The sequence below is a fragment of the Cydia splendana genome, chromosome 6 (genome assembly GCF_910591565.1).
Source record: "Cydia splendana chromosome 6, ilCydSple1.2, whole genome shotgun sequence".
Taxonomy (NCBI): domain Eukaryota; kingdom Metazoa; phylum Arthropoda; class Insecta; order Lepidoptera; family Tortricidae; genus Cydia; species Cydia splendana.
Window position 1 is genome coordinate 12,518,989 of NC_085965.1, and position 26,215 is coordinate 12,545,203.

Consider the following 26,215-nt stretch of genomic DNA (forward strand, 5'->3'; position numbering starts at 1 on the left):
TCAATTTCAATTGAGCTGGAAATGTATACCTACCTACACATTATTGACCATGCATAAATCCTATACCTAGATCATTCCGCATACCTTGACTTAAGAGTCACACGCATCTTGACGCCGCCATACAATTGAAATTACGCTCTCATTTTAAAACGACATTCTGAATATTTATTTATTTATTTAAACTTTATTGCACAAAATACAAATAAAATGTACAAATGGCGGACTTAATGCCTAAAGGCATTCTCTACCAGTCAACCATAGGGCTAAACAGAAATGTAATAAAAATGGTGCGAGAAGAAAAGTAAGAGAATTTAATTAAGAACTATTGCAAACAACTGAAAAACATAATAAACTACATATACAATACACAGATAAAAATAATAAAATATATACAATGAATATACTACTACATAATTCTCACATACATATTAATATATTAAGATGGATACTACCTACTCATACTCTTATTTCAGCAGGTGTTTATGCAGCATCCTCTTAAAAGCAAATTTATCATGAAAGACATGAATATTCGAGTAACAATTATACTATGTCTGGTATTAGTTTTCGTTGCTAGAAATTGTAATACAAAGAAATGAGAGCAAGTAGAAGTTTATAGGTATTATAGTAAATGGGCCTGGGCTGGCCATATATGTCGAACAACAACAACAGATAAACTAAGGTGGACTAAACATGTCACAGAATGGTTACTATTAGGCACACCGAGAAAACAAAAAAAAACCGGGCAAGTGCGAGTCGGACTCGCGCACGAAGGGTTCCGTACCATAATGCAAAAAACGGCAAAAAAAAAACGGTCACCCATCCAAGTACTGACGCCGCCCGACGTTGCTTAACTTCGGTCAAAAATCACGTTTGTTGTATGGGAGCCCCACTTAAATCTTTATTTTATTCTGTTTTTAGTATTTGTTGTTATAGCGGCAACAGAAATACATCATCTGTGAAAATTTCAACTGTCTAGCTATCACGGTTCGTGAGATACAGCCTGGTGACAGACGGACGGACGGACGGACGGACGGACAGCGAAGTCTTAGTAATAGGGTCCCGTTTTACCCTTTGGGTACCCAAAGGGTAAAACGGGTAAATTTGGTTGTAAATTTGTTGTTATAGTGGCAACAGAAATACATCATCTGTGAAAATTTCAACTGTCTAGCTATCACGGTTCGTGAGATACAGCCTGGTGACAGACGGACGGACGGACAGACGGACGGACAGACGGACGGACGGACGGACGGACGGACGGACGGACGGACTATTACTATAGTTGGTTTTTTTAGCATTAGAAAGAACTTGAAAGAAGGTAAGCAATCTTGACATGTCTTTTAATAGAAAAACGCTTTTTAAAAATCAGTAACTATTACTTATGAAAGCAGAAGAATATAGATTGTATTAGATTCATAATTGTTACATATTTGCCGTAACTTATTTTTAAAATGGGTTTTTCAATTAAAAGACACATCAAGATTGTTTACCTTATTTCTAAAGCTAAAAAAACGAACTATATTAACAGAAGTTTTATATTACAAAATTTTTACTCGTTCTATTTTTTACTGCCTGTTGTTACCTAGTCTTAAACATGTATTTCGTTTTCTGTGTCTATATACTTTATGGTGCACAATAAAGAATATTTACTAACTTATTTATTAGGTATATCTTTGTACAACAATTTAGTACCTGATCAGTCTAGTACTATGGTACCTATAAAGATATTATTCTCTTTATTTATTTTTCGTCTTAAGTTAGGTTTGTTATAATATGAATATAAAAGTAAAATATAAAAAAACACTTACAAAACAATAAAAAATACATATAAACACATTATAAAAAACCTAACCTAGGGTGCCGCCGGCAGCGGAGCTTGGCCCAAGCTGCCGGTGGTCAGGGCCGCAGAGTGAGGAACCGACGTACTATACGCGCCGTGTCCAATATTACCGCCTTCTGCATCTGACCCTTGATCCAACCACCCAGCGAGAGTCTCTCTAGGTGTTGGTCGAGACTCTTCGCTATGAGACCGTTCGCTGACACAACTATCGGAACAATGATCGTCGAGTCAACATCCCACATGGCGGTAATCTCGTGAGCTAAGTCTAGGTACTTGCTGGACTTGTCCTTCTCGGCCTTCACGAGATTCTCATCATGGGGGATGGTGACGTCGGCGAGCACGGCCCGGCGCTGCGATCGGTCTATCAGCACGATGTCAGGCTTATTGGCGACAATAGTCCTGTCAGTGATGATAGATCGATCCCAATAGAGCGTGGCACGACCATTCTCGAGAACAGGCGCAGGTAAGTACTTGTAGTACGGTACTTCGCGGTCCACAAGGCCGTATAGAAGAGCAAGTTGCTGGTGAATAATCCTGGCTACGAGATTATGTCTGTGCAAGTACTCACCGTTAGCAAGATGAGAACAACCGGAAATGATATGCCTGAGTGACTCTCCGGGACGGCGGCATGCCCGACAAATGTCGACCGTACCGTCCTTCAGGATATATTTCCGATAGTTGTTCGTCATCATCACTTCGTCCGCAATTGCACAGGCAAAACCCTCGGTTTCTCCGAAGAGGTCCCCGAATCGTAACCAGTTCACCGACGCGAGCAGGTCCACATCGGGTCCCGTGAGGGCCTTGTAGAACCGCCCGTGTAGCGCCTTACTCTCCCATGCCGCCTTGCGATCCGCAGTACTTAGTACCACAGGTTTGCGCCAGTTCTCGTTTGCCAAGGAGAGCGGCGTGAGGTTCCTGTCTACTGCCACCACATCACGATGCATCCCACACTCGTTGTTAAGGAAATAATTCCTGAGATTGTACACCTCGCGGTTGTGGAGATCCTTGGCGTTTAGGAAGCCTCGGCCTCCACACTTCCGTGGGATGTACAATCTCATAACTGACGAGCGTGGGTGTAGCATGCGATGTGTGGTGAGCAGTGACCGGACCCTCCGATCCAGGGCGTCCAGCTCCAGATATTATTATTATTATGTTATTGTAAATGTTCATACCAATTTTCATGTAATTTAAGCATATCAAATGAGAATGTAACTTCGATTGTATGGGTGCGGCTTTTTGGCGGCAGGATTGTGTGACTCTTAAGCATAGAATTATGCAATGTAAGTTTAGTGTTTAATCCAAATGAGTCAGTGTAATAAACAAACTATATATCTATGAAGATCAAAGTCAATAAAGGGTTCTTCTATTTATAATTATGTGGACTATTTCACAAAGACCGGCCACTACAACCACAGTTCTAAATGATACAAACTACATAATGGAAATTGTAAACCTATTCACCGTTAGTATTTTTTAAAGTTAGTCTATCCAATGTGCAGACTTCTGTATTATATTGTTACTTGTGTAACCATATTAGTTATGCCAAACTAGTTATGGATTACAAAATAAGAAATCAAATATTTTTATTTTTGTTTAAGTTAACCTACCAATTTTTTTGTAGTCAAGTAAATATCAGAGAAAAGACCATGGAATGTCAATATTTCGTCTGTTCAACTTTACTACATAATTAATTTGAGAATAATGTTTTCTTTAATTATTTGATGTGAATAATGTTTTTATTATACATAGGAACATTATATTCATTAAATTTACATGAATTCTACAAGCTTCCTAATGAATGCATATAAGCAATGATGAGTTCACTATAATACGGATGTGTAAGGTGTATCCTTGAGAGTAGTAATTACACCCCATGATTGTGCGTCATTGCTAGAAATAACTCAGATATGAGCAAAATTTATTCACTTTTTTAGAAATATAGTCTAACAAATAAGTCGAAAGACATATTATATGTCGTTAACTAAAAGTCTACCAAATAAAAACATGCACAGCTGGTTAAACTTAAATATACTTTAAAATAACACTTACCATAAAAAATGTTGCACCTCTGGTTCTTGTTTCGCAACTAGGATGAGAATAACTGATTAATTTTCCCTAGACACATGAAGCTACCTGAATGCTTGATTTAGTCACGCAACACAACGCAAGGTCTGTTCAATTCTGTCATTAAATATTACTCAGAAAAAACAAGTCAACACGTCAACAGCGGACAGAATTCATTGCATGTCAAGGGGCAATTGACGTCTGTCACTGTCAGGTGCGTTTATAATACAATCTTCAACACAAAAGTTCAGTCCGGATATGTTACATCCGGACTGAACCTTAAGTAATATTGTTTTCAGACCATGCTTAACTATAGTTGGTCAAGCAGATCTTGTCAGTAGAAAAAGGCGGCAAATTTGAAAAATGTAGGCGAGAAAAGATATCGTCTCAGAAAATTTGAAGTTCGCGCCTTTTTCTACTGACAAGATTTGCTTGACCATCTATATTTCACGCATTATTTTTTATTTTAATAGCTTAATGAAAAAATAGTTCCTTGTTTATATACTAGATACCGATTTTAGTTATGTGAATATAGTTTCTGAACGCGCTAAAACCGAGGAATAATGATTTGACCGGAAGCAGGGGTGCGAAACTGCTGACTTCGGCTAAACTCGGCTCCGCTCGGCTCAGCATTGCTCCGAGCAATTATTAGGGTTGGCTCCACTTGACTTCCTTTTGTGTGCACGACCACAGATAAGATAATCACTTGAATTTTGACAACCCTAAATAGCCGAAAGGGATAGTGCCATATATTAGAAAGGGATAGCATGATTCGACCCTGAACCGCTGTCAAACTTCGGTTTTGTAGGAAGTTTCTGTACGATAGTCATAGACCTAGTATTACATAGATTAGCTATACGCGTGCCTCCGTGAGGGACAAGACATACGCAAAGCGACAATATTAAAAACACGTTTTAACATTCCTGACAACCTACCAAAAACAATCTACTTAATTCGGTCGGGTTATTTGTTGCCCACCATAAACCATACTAAATTTTTGGTGGGGAACAAACAAAAAGTGAGACTGTGGCAAGGACAAGCAATAATACCGCTTTCTCTGCTACTCCTACTGAAATTTTCATAAGTGCATCTCGTACGGTCGTTTGGCCCCTCCCCCGTGTCATCTCTATATTATTGTTCCTCTATGACGATAGTACTATTATTTTATTCTGTGCCGGAAGTTTAAAAATATTAAGGATGAAATTGACTTTGCTTTTCTTTATTTACTTCCGTTTTGGTTTTGGTTTATGCCCTGTCGCTGTCGTGTCGTAACTGTCGTATTTTGTCAACACCGAAAAGACGGTCAAGCATTTAGGATTTACTCCGGATCTGTGTGATCTTTTGCGGTGAAATTACATTAAAATGACTGAACCCAAGATTGAACATCAATTGGACAATGGACTGAATATTGTGTAAACTTTGTATCACTTCACGGTTTAGTTTCATTGTATTATTTTCTTGTTATTCAGTGCATGACCCTAGTGAAAAAATGAAGAAACCACTTCGTCTAACCTTTGAGGAAAATAAGATTACTACTTACCAGAGTTTGGAAACAGCAAAATGAAGATCATCAATATTATCATGATATGTCAGGTACGTAATGTTATAGTTATAGGTATAGGCTTCGAGCAACACGGAAGGGAGGCGGCATTCGCACTATTTCCCCTCTGCCGAGGTACAAGATTAGCGCGTCAATCTAATCTAGCGCGGGTAATAAAACTAGTTGCACTTGGATTTTTCACTAGACCGAGTCCAGTCGCGCGCGTGAACACTGCTGCACAAAAATGCCTGTTTGCTCGGTTTTTTGTTATAAAAAGAGGTCGGGGACATCAAATTTACAAAAAGAAAGTGTTACATTTCACATGTAATATTTTTTTTACATATCATACGTTTAATTACATTCAAACACAATTATTATATTTTAGTCTCATGTAATTGTTGGATTTATCGATTTTGCTCGCTCAGTACAAATTGCGGATCGGTCGAGCGACAAATCCGACTTCTCATCTCTCAGAATACAATAACATACTTCAACGAAAATGTGTTAGTGTGCGTGTTGTGACACTTGTCACTCGTCCGTACACAAAAAGAGATCGAGGTTTGCAAGATTTGTCTTTGGCGTGTGTCATTTTCTATGTATTTGTGTCGTCATTACAGATTGGATTTTGTATGTAAGTGTGTGAGAAGTGCGACTGTGTGCACCTTTCCCCCCGCGAAAAATGGCAGAAAGATTTGTACGGTGAGATATCGCTTGGGCCCCTCCCTTCCGATGTGTCGGAAGCCGGTGTTGCTCGAAGGGTATAGGTATCTACTTTATATTAGCGTCATCGGTACCTAAAGGCTCCGTCACACAGGCGCGTTTTGCGGGCGGCGTGTGAGCGGGGCGCGCCGCTTTTACATATAAAACGCTCACGCCGCGCGCTCACGTCCCGCCCATAAAACGCGCCTGTGTGACGGAACCTTAACATCTTACTTAACATGATTTTCTCAAAGATGCTCTGAAATGGCCACATTTACGTTAGTAGTAACTTCGTAAATCATCATCTATGTCGCGGCGCTGCTGCCTACTGCCTACCGAATATATAAGTCTGCCAATACTTTTCCTGCCGAAACACCTTGACAGACTCTCAAGTGATAAACTCGTCTGTCAAGGTGTTTCGGCAGGAAAAGCTTTGGCAGACTTATTATTCTTGAAATGAGGGTTCATACTTACCGACTGTAATTTTACCTTTGAGAGCGTCTGCCAAGCACTTCCGGCAAAAAAAAATACTGACAGACTTCGCTTTTCTGTGTCTACATGTAAATTTCTAACTGCTGCCATAACTATTATTTCGGTAACAGATGGGTTAATTCAGGGTATCCGATGGTCCCCTTGCTTACATAATCTCGTCTGTCAAGGTGTTTCGGCAGGAAAAGCTTTGGCAGATATTCTTGAAATGAGGGCTCATACCTACCGACAGGAATTGGTTTCATTTCATGGTGGTATCAGATGGGTTAATTTAGGGGTCCCGATGGTCACCTTTGAGAGCGTCTGCCCAGTACTTCCGGCAAAAAAAATACTGTCAGACTTCGCTTTTCTGCGTCTACATGTAAATTTCTATCTGCTGCCATAACTAATATTTCGGTATCAGATGGGTTAAATCAGCTCCCCTTTTTCGCGCCTTCTTTTTCGTACTTTCGGCAAGTTCCGCCGTGGCAGACTATCAAATTCGGACTTAGCACCACTTTTATGGGAAACCATTGTGCATTTCATCGCGGTATGAAGTCGGTTCGAAATTTTGCAGTCGGCTCTTTACCATAATGGGATGGGATAATTATCTGGTCACTGCGATATCAGTGTACAGAACATAGGATTTTTTTTCAAGAGAACATCAATCTTTTCTAATGGTATTGTGAAATTGTCAGGCTTCGAAAATATTTAAACATTTTAAATCGAAAGCGCAACAGACCTGCCAAGTACCTGGCAATTTTAGTAAGATCGAACTGTATTTACCTATTTGACGTGTACCTCTCAATCACCGGTACACATTCTTCCGTATGTCATATAATGGAGAGGTAGCAAAGTTTGAAACACTCGGCAATAGCAGCCGGCAAAGGTACGATAAATTTAAATTCTACGCTTCACTTGACATAACATAGAACTTTGCAACGCGGGCTAACTTGTTTACTCACTCAAAGGCATCTTGACTCTGAGGTGCATTGCAGATACGTTTTCAAAAACCGACAGACGAAAGAAAATAACTTTAGTAGTTGCGTAGACTCTTTGTATCTTCAGACTCGGTTCGCCATAGTTTCGGATAGGACGTGCACGGAATGTTACAACAGTTTCAGAGTTATTTGTCTGCTCACGCGTGCCTTATGAGGGTGGGAAAATTAATATCGTGGATTGATTTTGACTAGAATAATTGTTGCTGACTTATTGCTGGCACTTATCTCGTACTAATCAATGTGTTGGGTTACAGAGGGTATCAAGTTTACTATAAGTATTTATAAGCTTTCGGTATCGATTAGGTTAATGAATATGTTGCTAATGGAATACCAATTAGAGAAAACCTTTGAACTTCCACAGCAATATATTTACCTATTGCTATGGAAGTATATTAATAAATTACGTCATTTCAAATTGGGGGGTCTGGACATCGGATGATGGTAGCATGACGTAGGAGGAAACGGGGTCATTCGAAGCAGGATTTTTGGATGATTTTAGGGGGGGGGGGATCAAAATCGTCATAAATAGATGACGTAATTTATGAACAGCCCCTAAGTCGAAAAAGTCAATTACGAATATTCGTTGATTGGAATGTTAAACTTTATCTTCATGTACGAGGGGTACTCCGAAATTTGTTAGCTGCTCCGGTTCTACTGATGCGATTGCAATATCATTTATTATTCAATTGTGAGAGATCTACCTAATAGTTTTTTTTTTATATTTCTACTTCGAAGTGTCGAAAACTAAAGGGCTGTGTCTATCTCTACCAGCTCGCCGCACAATATCAGCCTGTCAGTTGTTCGGAACTGTTACCTTTTGCTTTGCTTTTGTTAACTGACAGGCTGATATCGTCCGGCGAACTGGTAATCTGTGGGCCCCTCAACTAGCGGTCATAGTCAACTCAAGTCATGAGACTCCATACTAGGCTATCATTTTATAAACAGTATTTGTTTAACATAATATTAGATTCTTAGGTGCTCCATTGCGAATCTCGGCCGCTTATTTTAGGTATGAATCGTATTACACTGATTTAAACTTTCACGATTATTAAACATTATCAAACTGCACAACGGGACTTAATCGCGTATTTAAGTTTTAAGATTTACCTCCGACGTTTCGAGGACGGCGTTGTCCCCGTGGTCTCGGAGAAGACTGGCTCAAGTTGACATCAACATCTTCTAGCCGCGCGAGTTTTTCGAACTACCCGCACTTGGTCTTGTTTATCAGTTTGAACGTTTTGCGCACTAGGGATGTCACTCTGTCGACACACAACACTAACGATATTCGATTTATCGACTGTCGATATTCGTTTCCGCTTACATTTACTAATGACTGGATTCCATGTGGATGAGATCTTAAAACCCTCGTCCCGATTAAAATTGCAATGTTTTTTGATTTCAATGGCTTCCCGCACTTTTCTACTGTAGAAATGGCGATCCGTGGAGAGGATTTTAGGGTTATGCAGCTCAATCCAGTGGTTTGGTCCTGACTCCAGCAAATGCTCAGCCACCGCAGACTTGTTGACCTGACGATTTTTGACAGCTGCGATATGTTCCTTAACTCTTTCTGCTATGGTGCGCTTAGTTTCTCCGATATAGGAACTACCACAACTGCAATCTATTTTATAAACGCCAGGTGACTGGAACGGAATAACGTCCTTCGGTGACCTTAGGCTCCCTGCTACTTTGGATAAAGGTGTGTACACCGTCTTTATAGAGTACTTTCCAAGTACTGTGCCAACTTTATCCGTTACCCCTTTTACATACGGCAAAAATGCCGGCTGTCTGGAGACATCAGGACGTTTCCGCGTTGCCTTTCGTCTGGGTTGCCACTTTTTTACCTTGTACCCGTTCCTCCTTAGTACCTCCTGAATATGCGACATCTCACTCTCTAAATATTCAGGGTCACACAGATCATGTGCTCTGTTTACTAGCGAGGTAACCACCGATTGTAAGTGACGAGGATGGTGGTGAGAAAGGGCGTTCAAATACCTGTCAGTGTGTGTAGGTTTCCTATAAACAGTATGAGTTAGGGTTCCATCCACTCGACCAATCACTTTCACGTCCAAAAACGGCAAACTGCGCTGTGATTCCAATTCATACGTGAACTTCGTCTTCGGATGAATTGAATTTAGATATCGGAGTAGTTGCTCCACCTCCTGCTTCCCACCCTTCATAATACTGCTCATAAGATCGTACTGCCACCTAAACTGTACGGATTGCCAAAAGTACATAAAAGGAATGTGCCTTTGCGGCCTATCGTGAGTCAAATCTCTTCTCCCACTTACGATCTTGCAAAGCATGTTGCGTCGGTGTTGCAGCCGCTTGTGGGTAGTACGTCGTCTTTTGTGAAGGACTCTCGTCACTTTATGGATATTCTCAAGGGAATAACGCTGGAACCAGATGAGGTAATGGTGAGCTTTGACGTTGAGTCGCTCTTCACCAATGTTCCCGTTAAAGAATGTCTAGAGGTAGTCAGAAGGAAACTGAGCGATGAGGGTATATCGGAGTCAGTAATGGTGTTGCTGAGGAACTGCTTGGAAGGAAGCTACTTTTTGTATTGTGGAAAACATTACCTCCAGATTGATGGGGTAGCCATGGGTAGCCCTGTAGCACCGGTTTTGGCAAATATCTGGATGGAGCATATCGAAGCCAGTATAAACTTGCAGCCTTGGGCGGTGAAGTTGTGGAAGCGCTATGTGGATGATGTTTTCTGTATTATGAAGGGTGGGAAGCAGGAGGTGGAGCAACTACTCCGATATCTAAATTCAATTCATCCGAAGACGAAGTTCACGTATGAATTGGAATCACAGCGCAGTTTGCCGTTTTTGGACGTGAAAGTGATTGGTCGAGTGGATGGAACCCTAACTCATACTGTTTATAGGAAACCTACACACACTGACAGGTATTTGAACGCCCTTTCTCACCACCATCCTCGTCACTTACAATCGGTGGTTACCTCGCTAGTAAACAGAGCACATGATCTGTGTGACCCTGAATATTTAGAGAGTGAGATGTCGCATATTCAGGAGGTACTAAGGAGGAACGGGTACAAGGTAAAAAAGTGGCAACCCAGACGAAAGGCAACGCGGAAACGTCCTGATGTCTCCAGACAGCCGGCATTTTTGCCGTATGTAAAAGGGGTAACGGATAAAGTTGGCACAGTACTTGGAAAGTACTCTATAAAGACGGTGTACACACCTTTATCCAAAGTAGCAGGGAGCCTAAGGTCACCGAAGGACGTTATTCCGTTCCAGTCACCTGGCGTTTATAAAATAGATTGCAGTTGTGGTAGTTCCTATATCGGAGAAACTAAGCGCACCATAGCAGAAAGAGTTAAGGAACATATCGCAGCTGTCAAAAATCGTCAGGTCAACAAGTCTGCGGTGGCTGAGCATTTGCTGGAGTCAGGACCAAACCACTGGATTGAGCTGCATAACCCTAAAATCCTCTCCACGGATCGCCATTTCTACAGTAGAAAAGTGCGGGAAGCCATTGAAATCAAAAAACATTGCAATTTTAATCGGGACGAGGGTTTTAAGATCTCATCCACATGGAATCCAGTCATTAGTAAATGTAAGCGGAAACGAATATCGACAGTCGATAAATCGAATATCGTTAGTGTTGTGTGTCGACAGAGTGACATCCCTAGTGCGCAAAACGTTCAAACTGATAAACAAGACCAAGTGCGGGTAGTTCGAAAAACTCGCGCGGCTAGAAGATGTTGATGTCAACTTGAGCCAGTCTTCTCCGAGACCACGGGGACAACGCCGTCCTCGAAACGTCGGAGGTAAATCTTAAAACTTAAATACGCGATTAAGTCCCGTTGTGCAGTTTGATAATGAATCGTATTGATTGAGTACCTACCTAAACATAAATCTGGCTTAATAGGGCGTCAACAATGAATACTTTCATCATAAGTAGAAATATCAGATATTCAAAATAAATTTACATATTTGAAGTATGAAGTAAGTAATCACTTTATTGTACACAACACACAGGTTTACAAAAATAAATTACAGTAATGGAAGTAAAAAAAATAGTACCGTAAAATGGGGTGAGTTGGGACAAATCCGAAGTTCAAACCTCAATACAAGTTTATTTTTATATGTGGCACGTTAATTTATATACTTTAAAAGTGTTCCGGTAGTAAGATCTTTAGTTTTTCAATGATAATCTGTCGTTTCATTTCATAGATTCATTCAACGATAAACACAAAATAGTAAGAAATCCCAGCTCACCCCGTAGTCGGGGTTCAGGGGGATAGGAATTGAGTGAGATGGGACAATTGCTAGAATTGAAATAATATTACAATAGCTTGACCTCTCAAGAGAATGTATTTACGTAACAATGTGATAACTCTGGTCTAAAAATACCATCCCTCCTCACCCCTTTCATAACCCAACTGCCCTCGTAATCCCTACTCACCCCATTTTACGGTAGTAAGCAAGGGGAAAGGGGAAGTATTAAGTGCAGAAATTGAGAATAATTCGATCAACTGAATGATGACAGGGGCTGGTATCATATCACTTACACGATTTATGGATGAAGGCTCTGCGGCCTGCTTACCTACTTTTTATTAAAGGCTTGAGTTGTAAGGCAGTCCGGGGAGGGTCTGAGATATTTGTGTCATACATAATTTATCTTCTCATATATTATGACAGGAAGTGTCCGTCGCCTTGTCTGCTTATAATGAAGTAATATCCGGCACTGCTGGACCATTTAGATGAAACCTTCAGTGACGTTATGCGTTAGTGCTGGTTTCGCTAATAAAACTATAACATTAGAGCATCAGCAGGTTGGTCATTTTTCTACAAACATGCACATTTAAATAGCCATCGTTAATTTTTAAATTGAACGTTTTATTACGTAAATGTCAAACGGGAGGTTATAGTTTGATAATAATGCGTAATAAAAAAGTCAAGACAACTGAAAGGAGCCTAATGAAGTCTAATGAAATCAATCACGCTCCATTTGGGTCGTGGGCATTGGGCGGCGTCAAAAAAGGTCTATAATACATACACTCGAAAATAGGTATAGGTACCGCTTATTCTCCCTACTCACGTTCAAATCCCTATTTCATATACAGTATACATGAATAATAAATATATAGAATATAGAATATAGAACAGATACATAGAATTGAAACAATCTTGCACAATACGTAGGCTAAGAGTATGAAAAACCTTGGCCGTGGGTCTGCATTGATTGACCCCCAACGATAAGCAGCCTGGATCCAGTAATATGGATAGTATAGCAATCTAACTGACTAGTTTCGTGGCTGTCATTATCACGTACCATTTTCCGGCGCTCTCCATCCATAGGTACATATTATATGCAGTGAGTTGTTTTGAATATCACACTTCATCGCCTCTAACAGTAGTAACAGACAGTACTCGTAACAGTATCTTACTGGCAAAACGCCGCAACATTTTGATTCAAAGGCACTTGCAATTGTATTGAATGTCATTCTGAATGTTACTTGACTCATGGCGTAACTTCGGAAGATCGACTGAGTTGGTGTTAGTATGTAAATGGAATCGAACAGACAAAGGGTATAGAAACTTCGATATGAAAGGAAAATGATAATCAAAAGGAAAGCGCACTATGAAGTGAGCTAAATGTGGAAAAATAATTATAAATACTCGTGTTGAATCTGATTTAAATTTACAGTTCTACATTCATGTTATCCGGCATAGTCGTGGTCCGATATTTTATTACCACAGGGCACTGGTATCTCACGAAGTATGCTTATCCACCGCTTGGTTTACGGGCCAAATAAAATAATTTGTTAGAGGTAACAAAAGCAAGATTGCTGGTTTTACAACGATTGCATCTGTATTTGTGGTGCTGGCGTAATGTTGCTGTTATTGAGTACTGGCGAGCTTTGTGCCTTAATCCAACTAAAGTTTGAAATATCTAATTGTCCACATTGTAAAACCTGAAAAAGTAAAACTTCAAACTGGTACTAATATTAGATCATTATAAATTCTAGGCGTTTTATCAAATTACGTAGTATTACGTACTCGTTATATAGTTCTTTTTAAACCTTTTATTTAGACGTAGATTATTCCCGAAAGTTAAGGAAATCGATAAAATCGCAGAATTCAATCATTTCAACAAACAATAATCAAATAGGTAAACTAGTTAGTTATTTTAATAATTTTAATAATAAGTTAGTTAATTGCATGGATTTGATCTTCAATACAGAGTACGTTAACTTATAATAAATCGGTACTAAGATCGAATCGATTATCTTTTCACGATTCATTATCATTATTCATCGAATAACGAGTGATCATCATCACTACAAACTTCAAAGACAACGCGTTACCAAAAATCGCTCTTACACTGGTTCGTCCGAATTGAATGCTCGCTTAAGTTTAGTAAGCAACAGTAATACACTGAGTGCTGTGTTAAAAAAGGGAATGAAAAGCGTGAGTGTGAGCAAAGCGAGTGCAACAGAATCTGGACTGGACGTTGCATAAGGACCGAACGCAGTCTAGTCGGTCGCTCAGGCGGACCAGTGTAAAACCTAGTACACCTACCTAAATACCTCACACAATGACAGCCTTTTTTATGCTTCTTTACTGTAATGACGCGTACAATTTGTGTACTAAACAATAAACTAAGAAATTTTGAATTTTTAGCCGTTTTTTACTGTCGGAAATGGTTGGCCAGGCTTTAGTTTCCACCACGCATTTCGCGTGTAGCCAATATACTGGTGCGTTTGATCCTTTGGACTTTGCAAGCGACAGGAGGAACACCTCTGTACGGCTGAGTTCGGCCGAGAGCTTTATCCTCATGAGAAATTAACTGTTCCATTAGTTTTAATTCATTCGACGCCCGCGCGGTACGGTTCATTATTTCCGCTATATTCGGTGTAAAAATGCGTTAAAATATAGCCTTTGCGCTCAACTGCAAAATAAAACTGATATATAGTGTAGAGGGTAATGTTATTATTCGAGTTACGATAGTCAGCGCTCCGCGGTCGCGCTCGTTTTGGCGAAATGTTAGCATGACTAGATTTAATTAGTATTCCAAAATAAATCCAGTCTGAATTAATTTAATATTAAGCAGAAATGTCAGCTAATAGTACAACCATGTTTAGAAATATACAAAAACAGGAAAAATGAACTGTCAGGAATACTAGTGGCAGTATGCGTTTTCCACTGGTAAATCTCGGTAGCTTACTTGGTAGAGCGGTATTTATGTAAGTATATGAGAATGGCTATTGAGCTTAAGAAAAGTAGCCTGAAGAAATTCATTCAAGCGTCATTGAACGTCATATTTGAGCTCTTCAAGCCTTGATATTGGGCATTTATAAACTTCTTGTTGACACCCATAGATAAAATAATAATAATATTTACATTCTAATATTATGTAACTTAAATTAAGTAACTTTTTTCTTGAATGGTGGCTAATTGCATGTCAGTAAGTTGTCTCATTTCATTAAAAGTATAATATTTCCGCTAGTCTCATTAGTCCCAGACGAGGGCGAAACTACTTGTGTTTCACTTATAGACAACATCCTTTAGACTTTTTATTTAGAAAAGTATACAACGAAATCTGGACACCACACTAAAGTACGCTAGCAGTCGAACCACTCAGGTGCTTCTACAAACATTATATTACAATTGCCAATGTTTCCAAATGGAACTTTATTTGTGAAAATATTTTAATTTTTCAACTTATGTATGCTTGGTTGACGTGGGCCCAAATGAAATCGCGTCCTCATACTCAGTAATGGGAGTGCTTATAGCTATCGTTTAGTTCTATTTGCGCTATCATCTTCATCATCCTCGCGTTATCCCGGCCCTTTGCCATGGCTCATGGGAGCCGCTTGGCAACTAATCCCGAGAATTGGCGTAGGCACTAGTTTTTACGAAAGCGACTGCCATCTGACCTTCCAACCCAGAGGGTTACTAGACCTTATTGGGATTAGTCTCGTTTCCTCACGATGTTTTCCTTCACCGAAAAGCGACTGGTAAATATCATTGTTATTTCGTAACATAAGTTCCGAAAAACTGATTGGTACGAGCCGGGGTTTGAACCCGCGACCTCCGGATTGAAAGTCGCACGCTCTTACCGCTAGGCCATCAGCGCTTGTTCTATTTGCGCTATCTAGCGGATAAGTTATCCCTGACCTCGCTGTAACTGAGCACCTCCGTCCGAGTTTATGGCCAGCCTGCAATATTGTGCGTGGAAAGTTAATGAAAAGGAAACACCGCAAAATTACACACGCAAGAAAATACACCAACTTTATCCTGTACAATAATATAGGCCTTGGAAAATTATGTAACAAGGCCCCACTCTTTATATTACCTCGTTGTCGTGGTTACGCGGTGGACAACTCCTTACACGCTTAGTTTATTAACTAAATTAACCTAATTTGCAGAACAGTTTGCCACTGCCATAATTTTAATGTTCTGTTTTTTTTTTTACATTTTTTATTCCACTTTACCAAGTTCGACACCCGTTATAGGTGTAATACAATATAACAAAAGCTCCCTCAGTTTCTCCAGGTCCCAATCATCAGATCCTGACTTTATGACATGGGGAACTAAAAAAATCGGGAAATATGCACAAAAAAAAGCAAAGATCCCGACAAATGGAAAACAACACCGAGCTAATATTACCGAGCTGTATTAGCACGTTGGATAAAAAATGTATGCTGTCTTATGATAGTAAATAATAACAAAAATTGATCGACTTGTTGTACTTAAATAAATAGGTATTTATTCTGTAATTCACAAATCACGTCAAAGACGCAAATAATTATAGCAGAGCAGAGCAATTTAGTTATTAAATCCCTCGTTATACAAATATGGCAATAGAAACCAATGAATTGAAATCAATTTCACTATCAATTTATATCAATTTAATGTGGCTGGAACGTGAAAAGCGTTTTGTGGCAAAGTAAACAGAAATCTCTCCGAGACGAAATCGTTTTATAAAATAAAGTAAGTCCAATAATTCACCACTTCGTCGCTCCTTAGAGGGCGAGAGATATAAAATGGAGAAAAACGTCCCTAATTCAGTTTGCCCCCGTCGAACGGTGTACGGCAGCCACTAGATCGAGTTCCCGTTTACTAACAAATGAAGGCGAGTCATACGCTAAGGCTAGCCAGTGTAACGTTGATCTCGATCCGTAAAACCTTAGCGTACTCTAAGAATATCTATAGTTTGTCTCAGTGTTTGCTGAATCCTGCGCTTGATCGGAATAAGACTCTGACATTTCAAACGCTTACAAAACACAGACGAATCGATGGTTCAGTCGCAACAATATAAGCAGGCTCCCCCTACACATAGTTTTCACGTATTTCTAGGTCAAATAAATCTGGAAATCCAAGACCTCAAGGCCCGTGTTCTTGCGATAACATGGCTAGGTATTTACCCCGAGTGGAGAAGGAAGTAATATCTATCAATGGATGGAGCTTACTCACCTGCTGGCAGCGATGACTTCACTTACTCACTGAGATCTTTGGCGGCGCGATGTCGTGTTGCTTTTTCTTTAAGCTTAGGTATTCTCAAATACTTTCGTGGAGCGGGCTTGTACGATCTTTTTGATCTTCTATTTCCTATTGAAGGATGTACGTAACGTAGTTTTAAAGAACATCTAGAAGCAAAAAGCACCACTTTGTTGGTTGTCATAGGGACGAGTTCTGCTTGCATCTTTATGCTAGTACCTACCTAGCGTCTTGTTGACAACTAATAAAGTAGATTCTTCACCTGAGAACGAAACGTACTTATACTCGAAAAAAGCAGGTTTATCAAAAATGTGGAAAGTATTTTGCCTATTACTGATGAAAGCTTTAGAATAAAAATAAAACACACGAAATCTAAACATAAACACGCACCATTTTAAATAAATAAATAAATAAAATAAAATAAAATATAAAAATAAAATTTGTTTATTTCAGACCATACAGATCCATATTATTGTTAGCTAACCAGAAGAACTTACATCCTATGTTAGTACTTACATAAAACTTATAACTATTTACTACCTTAACATATACATAATGCGTGCAGAGAGGAACACGGGACAAGATGGGTTATTTAGCCCTGCCTATCACCACCTCTACCCAGTATTTTGTGAGGCGGCAGTCCAGACGTTCGGACAACGTCCTCAGGAGGCTGTTATCACTGCTACGCACGCGCTTCAGCAGAGACGCTATTCTTTTACGCCTAATGGCGTAAAAGTCATCCACTCGCGCCTCTGCAAACATGCCAGAGGCACTACAGTGCTTCGGCAGTTTCAACAGCATCCTCAGGACGTTGTTGTACTGAACTCTCAGCGTATTATAGGCCCTCTGCGTAAATGTTGCCCACAGACTGCACGTGTAAAAAGTAACCATGCGTGTTTATTGTTTAGAGCGGTCTCATCCACACAATGAAGCTTTATATTGTGCGCTTCGATGTGTTAGATATGTATATATATGGACGGGTAAGTGCATGTAATTTACAACTAAAGTAGGCAAACATATTGTGTTAAGTATCATCTAACTAACACTTGAAGTATTTTCAAAACAATCCCAATGAAAACTAATTAACAAGATCCAATCTTCATTAACTCGAACTGCGAAATCAACCGGCTCCGAATTCTCCGATTTCGACGAGCTTGAATACTAGACGAATTGAGTACATTATCTTTAGTTACATAGCCTTGCTAGTTAGCTGCTTGTTCGCAGTGGAAACTTGTCTACGTAGGAAGACAAGACGAAGGGGGTAAAGTGGCTTATGCACCCACCTCCACGCAAATTGTTGCCGCTTCTTGCCTGATTGTAGATGGCGCACGCTCTAGGTGTAGTTTGAGATTGCAAACTGAACTCGGGAACTTTAAAATGTAACATACAGCTTTATGTCTAAGTATTTACTTTATCTCTGGTACCTACAATATGTGACGCCCATACAACATATCTCATGAGTATAGGAGGCATCACAGTCAGGGACAAATATTTCTTGATTTTTTTGAATGATAAGTCGAAATTTATTGTCTTTTGAATACTTTTTTATGATATAGGAGGCTAGAGAGAACTTGAGAAGGGCTGTAAGTACTAGGAAACTAGGAGAAGAAAGTATTTTAATTTTTACCCGTAGTAGTCTTCATAGTGTCGGGTTTAAAATATCCAGAAACAGAGATGCATGTTGCTGTGGTGTGGTGTGGTCATGTGAAACATGTGGACAGTTAGTAGTTAGTAGGTAGTATTGTTTGCGTAGACATATCATGTACTGTGCCAAGTTACATTCGAGAAACGCAACGTTGAAGTACGAACTGCCATGTTACAATTCAGTGCGTTGAAATTGAAAGCGAGCATGACTATGGAGGTAGGTACATAATGTACATATTGTAATAGGTAGGGTACGTAGAAGAGTTACAAGCTTGGCTCTACATGAGATCTGATGACTTATTGACAGCATGAGCGAATGGTCTCGTCTTGGCAACATTTTACATGAAAATGTCTGTCTATGACAATAAAAATTGTTAATTTATCCTTTCTTTTTTTGGGGTTTATTTTCAGTTGCCTTTTTTCATAGCCCACTGTCTTCTCATCTTTGCATCTTGTCTATTATTTTATCTACAGTAGTAAGATATTAAGTATGTCTGGGAAAACCCAAACCAAAGACATATGTAACTTCGTATAAGACGAATAAAGTCTAAGGAAAAAACGTGCCTCGGAATTGAAGCAAAAGTCATTCTCGAATAGATGGCGCACACACCTTTAGCCTATCCTCGGCTAGATGGCGTGACGACACCGTTTCATATTTAACAATTTTAACACATAGATATCAGTGAATGAACATGGATCAAAATGATATAAAAATAATAAAATCATTTATCCATATATATATAAATGTTTTGATAACTTTATACGTTTTCATTTTGAGTTTTAGTCGTGTGTCGATAGATGGCAGTAAATTTACAGTGACTACAAAATTTACAATGACAGGACCCCTCTATACTATCTATTCTTTTTGACCCAAACAAAATTCCATCCCCTAATTTTAAGAGTGTTTTACTAAAAATCCTATTACATATTTTATTATTTTAACAACAAAGGGACTCAATTTTCGGACTTCTAGCATCAAAATTTGCGGAAGTCACATACAAACTACCATCCCCTAATTTAAGGGGTTGGAGGGTATAAGTCCACATTGTTCATATTATGTTATATGCGACATAACATCAATTAGAGATATACATATGTTAGATAGATATATAATTATATATGTTAATAGTTGCACTATTGACTTAGGTTTAGCACCTGTAAAGATAGTTGTAAGTGTGGAAATAAATAAAATAAATAAATAAATAAAATGTTTTAGGATTTATTTGTTGTTTGTGTACCTACTCATACTAGCTTACATATCAAATTTCAGCATTCTAGGAATTTTGTAGATCAATATGGATCATGAGTAGGGATTGCAAACCGGACTGATTTTCAATACCAAACCGGATTTTGGCCATAATCCGGCCGGACCGGATCCGGTTTGGTATAAGGATATTAAAGTTAATTAAATAACATATTTATCAAGTTTTTTGCGATATATGAGAAACAAAGTGTATTTTTTAAACAATAAACAATAATTTGAAGTTGTAACATTTAATAATAAATAACTTTTTACAATAAAATAAAACTTAGTAAATATGTAAAAATGTTACAATAAATTTCATGTTCTGTCGTACCTATAGATAGAACTTGGTTTTTTCGGGGCAGATTGTTAAAAAAATGGGGAATGGACGCACCAGGGGTAATCAAGTTATGTGGGTTTATAATTTTTTTATAACCAACTAATTGCTATTAATTTCAACAAAAAATGTTATTTTAATGTATCGGGTACCTACGTTTTACTTCTGGACGCGGAAAATTTACCCTTTGAAAAATGACTCGTTAACACAACCAACATTACTGCATCGAGAAATAAATAAATATTGACACACAGTACATTTTGAATTTACTTACCTAATAGCGTAAGATGGAAAATTGATTTGCCGCCGACTGTAGGTAAAACGGAAGCTTATTCGTACACGTTTTTGAGTACCTATTTTAACATGTTAATTATGTACCGAAGCGTAAAATGGTATTAGCTGTAGGTAAACTGCATCTACAAAGTGAACAGGCTACAAAAGGGCATTTGTTTTTAACAAACACGGCTTAATGTAAAGGCACACATGTTAAAACAGAGTTTGTTTACGAGAATGCTCGCTGGTTTCCTATTTTTTATCGTTGTTTGATATAGACTATATTTTATGGACTCTGCATTATGAAACGAATAAGAAGACTCGCAATCGCCACGCGAAAATGTTCTTTAACTTGCAAAATACTACACCGCAAACTGCACATCTCCAATACCATTTTATAACGCATGTTATCCTCATGGAACAATTTTTACGCCCTTCACGTGAACGTCCTCTAAGGGCTCTAAGGCGGTTTTTAGATTGGATGCGGAATATGCGGATATTGCGGATTCACACGCCGCCGCCGCTTCGGTGTGCGATCATAGCTCGAATTCACATCAGTGTAATAACCGCGAGCAAAGAAGCAATAATGTGCCGTTTCTGCGAGTCGTCTATAGGTATGGTTTCATCTAGTAGGTATGTGGTCTGTGTTGTTTGCATAGTACTCCGTTCGGGCTTCCTGTTGCGAAAGCTGAATCTACGCGTTCCTTGGATATTTGTTTTTTTGTGCAGGAAAAAGGGAATCTTTTTGTAAGGAAACGATTAAAAGTATCGTCTTTTTATTTCGGGCTTTGTATTATGAGCTTTTGTTCACTTTGTCTGTCGACTTCAATATTTTCCATCCCCGTATCCCCGAAAATTAAGGATAGTAGATAGGTACCTATTATTAACTATTGAAACCGCCCCTCACATACTTCAGTCCTGAACTAAACTTGTGGGTCATTGTTTTGTCGCTTTCTTTAACTTGAAGGAACAAGAAAGGGCTCAGAAAGGCACATTAGTACTTATGGTATGCTTTGTAATCACCTATTTACAGCGGGAAAACGTTTGGCCGACTAGGGTTGGTTTCAGTTTTGATTTTAGAAGGATGCTTGTTTTAGTCAAATTGTGCTGACTATAAAAATAAATAATTAATAACTATTGCTGGAACAGACGAAGATCGACCAACTCCACATCATATACTATTTTTCCCATAAGGTACCTATACTCTGAAATTGATATTGGCAGATAGAAAAGCTGGACATCCTTTTTTATTTGGTTAAATCTGTTCTCGTTTAAAATATCTAAAACTTAACCTTATTTTACTAGTAATTAACCAATACGAGATATATTCATCTTTCAAATTCAGATTGTCATGTTAGTAAATAGTCTATTGCAAAAAAGAATAGGTAAGTTTAGTACGCAATGTAGGCATACATAGGCAAAATAAAACGAAAACGTCACACTGTATTTTCAGCCAAAATATCTAAGATAAGTATAGTTCCATTGAAGAAAAGTTATACATAATGCAAAGCGGCCTATTTATCTGGGTGCGTGTCGGGGCACGGTGCCTCCGACAGCCAACGCGAGATTAGATCTGCGTCTAGCCGGCATCATTTACTCGTTTTAAGTTAGCGAACGCCAACGTCATGAAATATGGAAGCACAGTGAATAATAAATACGTCCTATATTGGATCCCGTAAACTGTCATCGCCCTGCCTTGGCTGTAAGTGGATCGCGGGGGCTGAATACAAAAGGGAGATCCCCTGATAATGGTTTTTAGAATCTTATTTCATCCGGCCCTTTACAGCTGATCGATTAGGGATTTCGATACGCGGTTGGCTGTGGGAAGGTTAAGCTCTTGCGGAAACACCTTCGAAAACTGTAGCGTTAAATTTAATGCCTTTTTCGCAAGTCAATTTCTACGTTACTGCCAAAGTTTTTAAACGCCAAGTTAGACCGAATTTTATCCTGCCTTGATAACCATATTTTCATGAATGCATTTTCCTTTTTAAAAATGCGCGCGCGACCTGCCGCTGGTAAAGTAACCATCATATTCAATTTACATTGGTTCTGTTTTCATACATTCTGAATATTTTTCTCGCAATATCTGTGCATTTTCCGTACTGGCATGAAAGGCAAATGGATTAGTGGCTTTTAACGGAGCCGGCATCAGACAGCGGTGAACATGTGCATATTGTGCATATATCCTGAAAGACGCATCAAAGTACTTTATTTGCGCTAAGCTTTTACAGAAACATTCCAACTTATATCCGAGATAGCGAAGCGTAGATAACTTACTTAAGTATACTTTTTTGAGTGCCTAGATAGTTGTTCTTTGTAGTTTTACTATTAAGCCAACAGAAAAATAACTTTTCTCTGTGAATTAAAATTGTTAATTATGCAGTTTATACCTATTTTAATTCCCGTTCTGCTTTAGGTATAGAAACGTTCGAGAGCTCGTAAATAGGCACTTAAGGTTTTTGTTCTAGGGGCTTTTTATTAAAAGGTCAGAGCGTCAAGTCTATTTTTTTCCCAACAGTGTAAAGCAAAGGAGGGTAATGTCAAATGAGTTTATCAGTCTATGTATGACATAATACTATAGCTTGAGACCAAACGCGTGGGCCTAATTATTCTTTATTCTTTATTTCTTTATCACATTAATGTGCCTTACGTTACTCGATTTGTCTTAATTATCCGAGTGTGTGAGCTCGAGACATAAAAGTAATCGATAAACAAGAAGTCATTCAGAGGCCATTTCGTAAAAAAATAAAAATCGTCGTCGAGAGACTCTATAGTTCGTTTTTTAGCATTAGAAAGAACTTGAAAGAAGGTAAGCGATCTTGACATGTCTTTTAATTGAAAAACGCTTTATAAAAATCAGTAATATTACTTATGAAAGCAGAAGAATATAAATGATCGTATTAGATTCATAATTGTTACACATTGGCCGTAACTTATTTTTAAAATGTGTTTTTCAATTAAAAGTCACATCAAGATTGTTTACCTTATTTCTAATGCTAAACAAAACGAACTATAGCGCGGTATCATCTTTAATTTTCATTAATCCTTTAATAATTTGTATGATAATTTTAATTCAGGATCTAAAATTGCGTTTTACCGTGGTAGCCACCGACTCATTTCAGGAATTGTAAAAGTCGATATTACTCATATGATTCCACTTCAACCTTATGAAAATAACAATAAAAACGTTTATAACGCGGGCTTGAGTTGTTCCTAAAATGGGGAATGATAAGGCGTGGGTCGGGGCCTAAGTATCCAACAATCTACTTTGAAACGCCACATTGTCCCCGTGTTATTTTTTATAATAAATACATTTTTGGATACACAACACGTTCGCCAATCCCCTTCCCTTGCGCCTCGTCTGAACAAAACGCCGCAATGGTCCTAATTGCAGTAATTATGAAACTCTTCGCTCGTTGATGAAAGTAATTTTTCTGCAGGGACTACCAATTAGGCGTTACCAATTAGTACGAAGAGGAGCCATTTGTAACGTGAACTTCGAATTATGCCGATAAAAATAAGTTGACAATTTCATGCTGAATTTAACTTTCGGACGATGTTTCCAAAAATCGTTCCTGACAGGAGTGGCAGGGTTGATATTTTAAACATCTAAATCATTCTGGTGGGTAGGTAATCGAGACTAAAATGGCAGCGGTTAAGGTTTAAAAAATCTCAACTTGATTTATTATTGATATGACACGACCTTGACATGAGCAACACATATGCAGCGCGAATCGTGCGAATTAAAAGCCGTAACAAACAACCGCACCGTACCGCATCCTTGGTGCGGTCAAAATATATCTCTCTCGCTCTAATTTATAGCTGCGTCCTTATCGCACGTACGGCGACCACTTTACACACTATCGATAGGGTGCGCCGCACCGCACCAAAGTCGCGGTGCGGTAGTCTGTTACGGCTTTAATGCTTGCATTATAGCGAGCGAATTTTCAATAAAATACGCATGGTACAGTGTTGTTCCTGACGAATTTTGGGGTTGCCGTATTGCCGTGCTTAAGGAGATAATCTTAAGAATCTACCCAAATGCACGTAGTCGTACGTGGGTAGTTTTGGGTGATTTTGTAACAAGCGTTTTGGTCTTATAAAGCTATGGACTATTGGTGGTATTCAGGGTTCGTGGGTCTGACGCTCTATTGTCACACTACACGTCTGTGTTATTCCTAAAAATCTATTTGCCAACTAAATTAATTCTAGAGAGAGAAAATGAGTAATATTGGGCGCCAGCACGCTATAGAGCGTACAAAATAGGTAAAGCTAAGATGAGAAAAAAGAAAACTATTGTTCAAGCTCGACACAATTAAATATAATTTCCAAAGCTTCACACAAGGAAAACAGTAGTAGTACAGTAAAGCAGTACAGAAAATAACCTTATGCTATTAAGTATACTAAGAACACTATGCTATCGGACTGGCTAGGCAGCCTCAGTTAAAGTTTATTAAGTCTATACACTAATTATGCACTGAGCACTTGAAGTCTATTAAGAGGCCACTATTGCGTGAAGCTAATTAAAGTCTATTAATACTAGCACACCTAAATCACGTGTCTATAGTAAAAGGCAGTCTGGCTGTGTCCACGTGTTACGCCAGAGGCGCATAGGTTGGAGCCAAAAGCCGCGGTGACACGTGCCGAAACCGTCAGCCACGTGTCCAAGTGGCCGCCTATCTACCACGCCAACGTCGCGATGCGCAACAGTAATCACGAGCTCGAAAGAGCCAATAACAAATTAGATCTGACCACACCTGAGTCACGTGTCCATAGCGGAAGACGGTGAAGCCGTGGCCACGCACTGCTCCAGAGGCGCGCAGGGAAACAGCCAAGAGTCGCGGTGACACGCGGTGACACCGTCAGCCACGTGTCCAGGTGGCTGCCTGCCCGCTTCGCCAACGTCGCGATGAACAGCACGAAGCTCCAGCCCAAGGTCCACAGCAACGCCCAGCGCCGACACGTGCCCGAAGAAAAAACCCAGGGTAGAGACCGGCATTAAAGCCGGATTTCAATTGAAGCTGCCGATGCTACACTGCCGACATTTATAAAAAAATAATCCTAATTTGCCCTTACAGGGACTTAATATGGGACGCCATGTTGAGTTCTGTTTGCTTGCTACAAGAAGTCGAGGTGTGTTTCCATATTTTACAGGGATGGCTCCCGTACAAAGCGACCAGAGAAGATCTGCACCAACTTTCTCACATGGCTGCGGAAATCTCAGTGACTTGATCGCGCTCGACAATCAATTTCCTCTCTTGTTATTTTTTTTTTCAATCTACATCCGCGCTTCACAGCCAAGGAATTTTGCCAGGCATTGCAAACGATGTCCCAAACAATATTTGAAAATTATCATATTAAAAGACTAACGATATTGAGTATTAATATTTTAGAAGAATTAAACCTAAATCTTTCAATCATTAAAGAAAATCTTTAATACTAAATAAGAACCATAAAGTTTCCTAGAGTAACAGCTTGCGACTAAGTGATCAAGTGCCATCTTGTGCGGATAGATGGCGCTGAAGACAATCCTGTGCGGTCTGTTCAACCACAATGCCGCTAGGTGTCGTTGTGAGTACCAAACTAAAAAAAAGAAATTTCCCCTGCTACGTTTGAAACGTAACAATTTGGGTGGTGGT

At 39.2% G+C, this 26,215-nt stretch overlaps 1 protein-coding gene and 1 long non-coding RNA gene across 5 annotated transcripts in view; both read right to left on the minus strand.

Annotated features, from left to right (window-relative positions):
- The window catches only part of LOC134791724 (keratin, type I cytoskeletal 9-like), a 20,339-nt gene extending 16,263 nt beyond the window's left edge, over window positions 1-4,076 (minus strand). For 3 of the 4 annotated variants that reach the window (XM_063762845.1, XM_063762843.1, XM_063762842.1), the window contains exon 1: window positions 3,887-4,072. In XM_063762845.1, coding sequence (XP_063618915.1) covers window positions 3,887-3,889 — 3 coding nt within the window. In that variant the 5' untranslated portion in view covers window positions 3,890-4,072. Of the gene's footprint in view, window positions 1-3,886 lie in introns of all 4 variants that reach the window. The other variant, XM_063762847.1, reaches the window with a different exon arrangement.
- The window catches only part of LOC134791799 (uncharacterized), a 267,691-nt gene that overhangs the window by 16,263 nt on the left and 225,213 nt on the right, over window positions 1-26,215 (minus strand). The window lies entirely within an intron of this gene.